The sequence below is a fragment of the Phyllostomus discolor genome, chromosome 3 (genome assembly GCF_004126475.2).
Source record: "Phyllostomus discolor isolate MPI-MPIP mPhyDis1 chromosome 3, mPhyDis1.pri.v3, whole genome shotgun sequence".
NCBI classification, from domain to species: domain Eukaryota; kingdom Metazoa; phylum Chordata; class Mammalia; order Chiroptera; family Phyllostomidae; genus Phyllostomus; species Phyllostomus discolor.
Window position 1 is genome coordinate 174,672,309 of NC_040905.2, and position 5,838 is coordinate 174,678,146.

General features: G+C 40.0%; 1 protein-coding gene across 1 annotated transcript; it reads right to left on the reverse strand.

The window, feature by feature from the left end:
- Positions 1 to 463: 463 nt before the first annotated feature.
- On the reverse strand, positions 464 to 1,702 carry LOC114490526 (protein NipSnap homolog 1-like). The gene has a single exon (XM_036021772.1). The coding sequence runs from the start codon at positions 1,547 to 1,549 to the stop codon at positions 1,127 to 1,129; it is 423 nt and encodes a 140-aa protein (XP_035877665.1). The 5' UTR covers positions 1,550 to 1,702; the 3' UTR covers positions 464 to 1,126.
- Positions 1,703 to 5,838: the final 4,136 nt, after the last annotated feature.

Below are 5,838 nucleotides of genomic sequence, written 5' to 3' on the forward strand. Positions count from 1 at the left end.
TCTGTAGAACTTACCCAATGCCCATTCTCTCTTAACACATTTAAAAAGGGTCACATCTTTTTTTTTTTTTCCATCAGCAACTCCAGCACAATTTTCCTGAAAGGGAGGCAGAATAAATATACCCATGGGACCATGAATTGTGGGGGTCACTGAGGAGGCCCCCAAAGTCACTGACCCCACTCTACATTTTGAGTGGCCCCGTAGAATGAGGAGGGTTGGGTTGATCGAATGTGAAGAGGGACAAAAGGGATACAGGGTGAAGGAAATACAGGCTCAGGCCCATATCTTTGCATACAGGAAGGGAAAGGGAAGGCAGGAGACTCTCCCTGCACAGAAGGGCTGGAACTACACATTCATTATGCAGGAGGAAACAGATGAGCCTCTTTCCAAGTGTCTTGTATTAGGAACCCCTCCCACGTGGTCTTCCTGACAGAAGATGGAAAAACCCTGTCTGTTCTATCTTTCCCATTCTGTATTCCAAATTTTGCAGTTCAAACCCAAGTTCTGAATTCTATGTTCTACCTTCAGGGTTCCTGGTTCTGGTTTCTTGTTCCTTTTCCATCCTGATTCCTGATCCCTAGAACTTTTCCAGCTCCCCTTTCCCAGACTTCCTAGGTGAATTAGGTGGACCTACAGCTGCCTTTGCTAATTGAGAGTTTTCCTTTACTTCTTGTGGCAATTCTAGGCTCTTTCCCAGCAGGAGGACTTTGGTTCAGACTGTTCAGCAAGCAGGTGGCCCAGTAGAGACTAGGGAATTCCTGAGAGCCAGGTCTGGTTTCACCTCTTCCCTTCTCACCCCACCTCTAACCACTAGACACACTACATTTCAAACAACTAAAGCCAAACTGAGGTTTTCCATGGTAATAGTTGGGGACTGGTGGGCTTCAGATGAGGAATCTTACAGGGAAGACATAAAAGGTTGCTGTTCTTCATTCAGAGAAATTAAAGACTGCTTCCAGCACAGGGGAAGGAGTGGGTGGGGAAGGTGGGAAGTCTCTGGGCAGAGTTAGAAGTTCTTAGAACCCTGTCATCCTTCAGCTCCCCACTGTCTGAGCTGAGCACTAGCCCTCCAGATCCTCCCAGATCTGAGAGAGAACCAAGACAGTGGAACTGAGAGCTCCTCTGTTCATGGCTGCCCCGAGGGAGAAGGGGAATGAGGTGGAGGCAGCAGCAACATCATTGAAGAGGCGAGATTTTCAAAGGGATCATGATCCATGTGTCGCACCAGGGGGACTGTGTAGTAGACATTTTGGTCCCAATCCCTCTTCCCCCAAGCAGCATTTCTATTCTCTTCCCAAGACTGCAGGTCTTTATAGGCCCAGAGATGGTACACAACACGGAGCTCTCCAGTCTGTGAAAAGAAGCCACCCACTGCCTCCTGGTTCTCCTGCTGGTACTTGATGGCCAGAGCCCAGTTGTTACCCCACTTGATCATGGTTCCTGGCTTAAGCTTGTATGTCCTCAGCTCATAGATGGGACCTGCTCTGGGCTGTGGTTCATTCCAGAAGCTGAACTCGAGGAGCATCTGGTTTCTCCGGGACAGCAACATCTGGCTGTGCTCCTTTCAGAACTCCAGATACTCCTTGTTATTTCTGAGCTTGTTCATACAGTTCATGAGGGCTGGGTAGCCGCCTGAGAATCACCACAAGTGTGCTGTCTGGTCCTGCTCCCCATACCATGTGTTCCAGTTGCCCACAAGCAAGCAGGGGTAGTAAAAAGGGCTCACATCTTATGTTGCCCTTGAGTCTAACTGAATTTTGTTTTTACAGGAAGTAACTGACTAGTAGTCTCTAGTGTGAGAGAAAACCCTCAAAGAGTCATCATCCTAGTGCTATTGAGAACCACACCCCAGTCTGCCAGGAGGGAGAGGGGCTACAAGGATGGTCCTATACACAGGCATTTCAATGCATTTCATGGAACAAATGAGGTATGCAGTGCACACCTGCCTGTTAGGATTAATTCTCAGGTTACAGTGAAGCTGGGAAAATTGCTATTTCTTGACCTAAAAGGAGGTTAAAACACTTTCAGTGGAAATCGATCCACTTTAAGGTATTTAGCACTGTTCATATTTTGTAAAAGTCTCTATGACAGGGCTGGTTTCAATTGGCACTTTATGTCACAATTGTAGGAAGCCCATCACATGGAGAGCAGAATCTTAATGAGTGTTTAACAAGATGGGCTATTTCCTTTGTTTCACTTCCAAGGTAGAAGGGGAACGTGCCCTGGGCCCCCAGACAGGCTGAGGATAATGGGACCCTTATACACATCTGCTATGTAAGCAGTGGCAAAATGATTGCTGGAAAAATAAAATTAATTTTTCCTGATGCTTTTATTTTTCTTTGCTAGGGGAATTTATGTTACACATGGTCAAATAGCATTATGTACAATGAAGGAAATGAGGTGTGGGAAAATCATTCAATAAAAAATGATGAATCATAACAGATTATTTACAGAAAAATGCTGTGAGCAAGAGTTTGAGAGGTATGAAGATCTATTTTCATAGGTTTTTAGGAAATGCTGTCATGGAAATTGCACCATTTATACAGTTGTTCCTCTCTTTCCTTGAAAAGATAGTGATGAATTTCAAGAGGAATTAAGTAAGAAATAATACAGGCTGTCAGTCTTGACCTGAGACTGGATGGGGACAATCACTTTCTGAGGGAACAAAATGGAATCAGAGTCAAGACAAACAAATTAGAAAGCAAAACTCAAATTATGAGAATGATTTCAGTGACTAATATGTGACCAGTGGGGAAGAAAGAATGACAAGATGAGATTAACCAAGGGGTAGGGAAGATGCAGGGACATGGGAACCTCCCTGCACTTCTGCAGAAGATAACATGGTGTGGTGATTTTGAAGAACAATTTGGCGGTATTGAGAGAAATCAAGTATGTGCATGTTATAAGGTCCAGCAATTGCACACTTAAGTGTATGCTTGAGACAATGTCTTGTCCAGGTCCACAAAGTAACACATATGAACATGTTTGCTGGGGATAGCAAAGTGATGAAAATGAACTCGGAATAAATAGGAAAACAAATAAAGTGTAAAATATTTTTATGAGGGCCTAGTACACAGGATTCCAGAGAAATTAACTAGTCATACATAGATTAATGTAAATAGATCAAAATATTATTAACAATAAATGGAATGGCTATATAGCTCGATGCTGTTTATGCAGATAAATAAAACATATACAAAGCGTTGCTAGATATTATACACTGATATGCATACACATAAAAATAAAATTTGTGGGATGTGGATCTGAAGCACAAGCATGAAAAATGGCTTACTTTTAGGGGGGAAATGAAATAAAACAAACATAAAAAGAGGGCAAATTTGAACTGATGCTAATATATTAATGACATAATGTTATAAATAAAAAAGTAAGATAAATCTAGTTCTGTATGCCAGAAGCATCTATATATCTATATATCTGCAGATGTATAGCTATATAAAAGGATATATATATATATATATATATATATATGAAGATTTCTGTGTATATATGTAGATGTAGGTCTATATATCTAGATCTAGCTATGTTTATGTCTATGTCTATAAAATCTGAATGGTATTGAGTTAGAGTGTGGTAGTGTTGTATTCTCAAGGGAAAATAAAGTTGGGATGGTTATTCCCCAAATGAAGAGAAAAGTTAGCGAGTAATGCCAGATAAACAGATGTCTACTTCACTTAAACCTTGGAGCCTTAGAGAAATAAAATTAAAGTGATAAGATGAAATGGAATAATTTCAGAGAAACTAAATTTTTGGGAAAAAAGTTTTTTTTCCCAAGAGACTTATAAAATATGAAAACATTTATTGATTTGAAGGAAGCAATCAGGTTGAAGATGACTCTCCCATTTGAATCTCTGGGGCAGTGAGAGAAATGAAGAGGAGTTGGCCTGGAGAAGACAGCACTTAAGAGGTAGGACACCAGTTATGTTAGTGAAAGGGCTGAATTAATCTTTGTTTTTTTCAGAAGACAAATCTAAGACAGTTACTAGATAATAGAAAGGGTTAGATATTAGTGAGATAACATTTTCTAACTATGTCTTTTTTAACACAATAGGTTGAGGGCTATGGACTATAGTCTCTCTATTGCTTAACAGCTGCCAGGGTTGTTGTTGAAGGTCCTAACTGGAGACGGAGGATAGACAGAAGACCCCCTCAAAATCTTCCATCTTTAGGTCTGTTAAGCTGTGACCATTTTAAGAACTGCTGAACATGACGTGACTTTCACAGCAGTACTGATGTTTTATATTGAGACATAATTTTTTAATTGGTGAAAGTTTGTCTTGCCGATTTTATTCATTGAGTGATCTTGGAATATGAGGGTTTTTTTCCCCCTGTAGTGCTTGGTGAATCATCTTTACAATAGTTACCTAAATAAGTCAGTTAATTAGAAACAGGAAAGCTATCTTACTGATACTAATATAAATCTTGTCCCCTATGATTACTCACAGTAGAAAAACAGATGACATCCTCTTCTAACCTTGAATCTTTAATTAAAAAAATATTATTCTGTTACCAATTCATAGTTCAGCTTTTGCCAACGACTTCAAGGAAACACCCAAACTGGAATGCAAATGTCATTTCCCCCCAGAGTTGTAGAGCTGTTTTACTAACCTCCAAGGTGTAGAAAAGTGGGAAAGAAATCTTTATGTTTCAGGAAAATTAGACATGTGTTTTGACATCCTAGGGAAGCACCTAAAAGCTTATAGGTAGTCTGAGAGACAATTTAATTCCCAAATGGTGAGGGAGCAAGAGTTGAAGTTATAAAAGAGAAAGCAGATTTGAGAGTATTAATTTGAGAGGAATGATAGTTCTGAAAGAACTACAGGATGAAAAATCTAGTGTTATAATTGCCAACTCAAAAATCAGTTGCCTGTTTCTAAATGCCTGTACATTACAACTTTTATTTATTTTTAAAGTATATACCCTTGCTTTCTGTCATTCTCCATTGCCTGGAACAAAGATTTAAGCATAGGCCTTTCTTAATTCCCTTAGCTCTAGCTCTGTCATTAGCCTCTATCCTCCCAGCACACTGAAGACTACACAGTGTAACTACCTTCCAGTTTTGATCAGGTCATTAAAAGGTGACCTCAAGCACCAAAGTCACAGTGATAAGGAGCTAAGATACTATCACTGGAGGCAAAAGTCTGTGGCTGAGACTTCCTATGGAAGGATGATCAGAGCCTGCATACAGGTGTGCCACAGGGCTGAGTGAACCCTTTTATCAAGAAACATGTTATCCATGTAGACACAGAGTTGGCTGGATTTAAACATTAAACCCATGTGATTTATACATATGAAATGCATATATACATTTATATGCACATATGATTGATACATATAAAATTGGTCTAGTAAATAAGCTCCTGTGGTATGGGATAATTTAATAAAGATTAGTAATGAGGTAAATACTCTTGGTATGAAGTGATTGTTTCTCATTTCTGAAGCCACCTGAATGGAAAGTGAGCTCAATCTGTATATTACTCCTGACCTTTCTCCATCTTTTACTACCTTTGCCCCAGGGAATGTATAATACTTTCCCAGACTGGTAAAATTGGACAGAAAAACACAAATGTGTGAGGTCCAGCTCCCCCTCTGTCTGATGATTGGGTGTAGTCACAGAGGACATGAATCCTCCTCCACTCCTCAGTGCTGCCAGTCAGCCCTGTTGTGGGTAGTATTACTAGGTCCAGAATTGCTTCCAACGGTGGGAAAATCTATTTAATTCAGAAGTTCAATATTAGGAAACACATATGGCTATATTCTAAGCTGTCTCTTCCACATAGCCCTTAGCAACTATGAATAGTCATAATTTAACCTTCCATT

Excerpts from the sequence above, each read along its gene's own strand:
- LOC114490526 (XM_036021772.1), bottom strand. The coding sequence starts at position 1,549 with ATGTTGCTGTCCCGGAGAAACCAGATGCTCCTCGAGTTCAGCTTCTGG.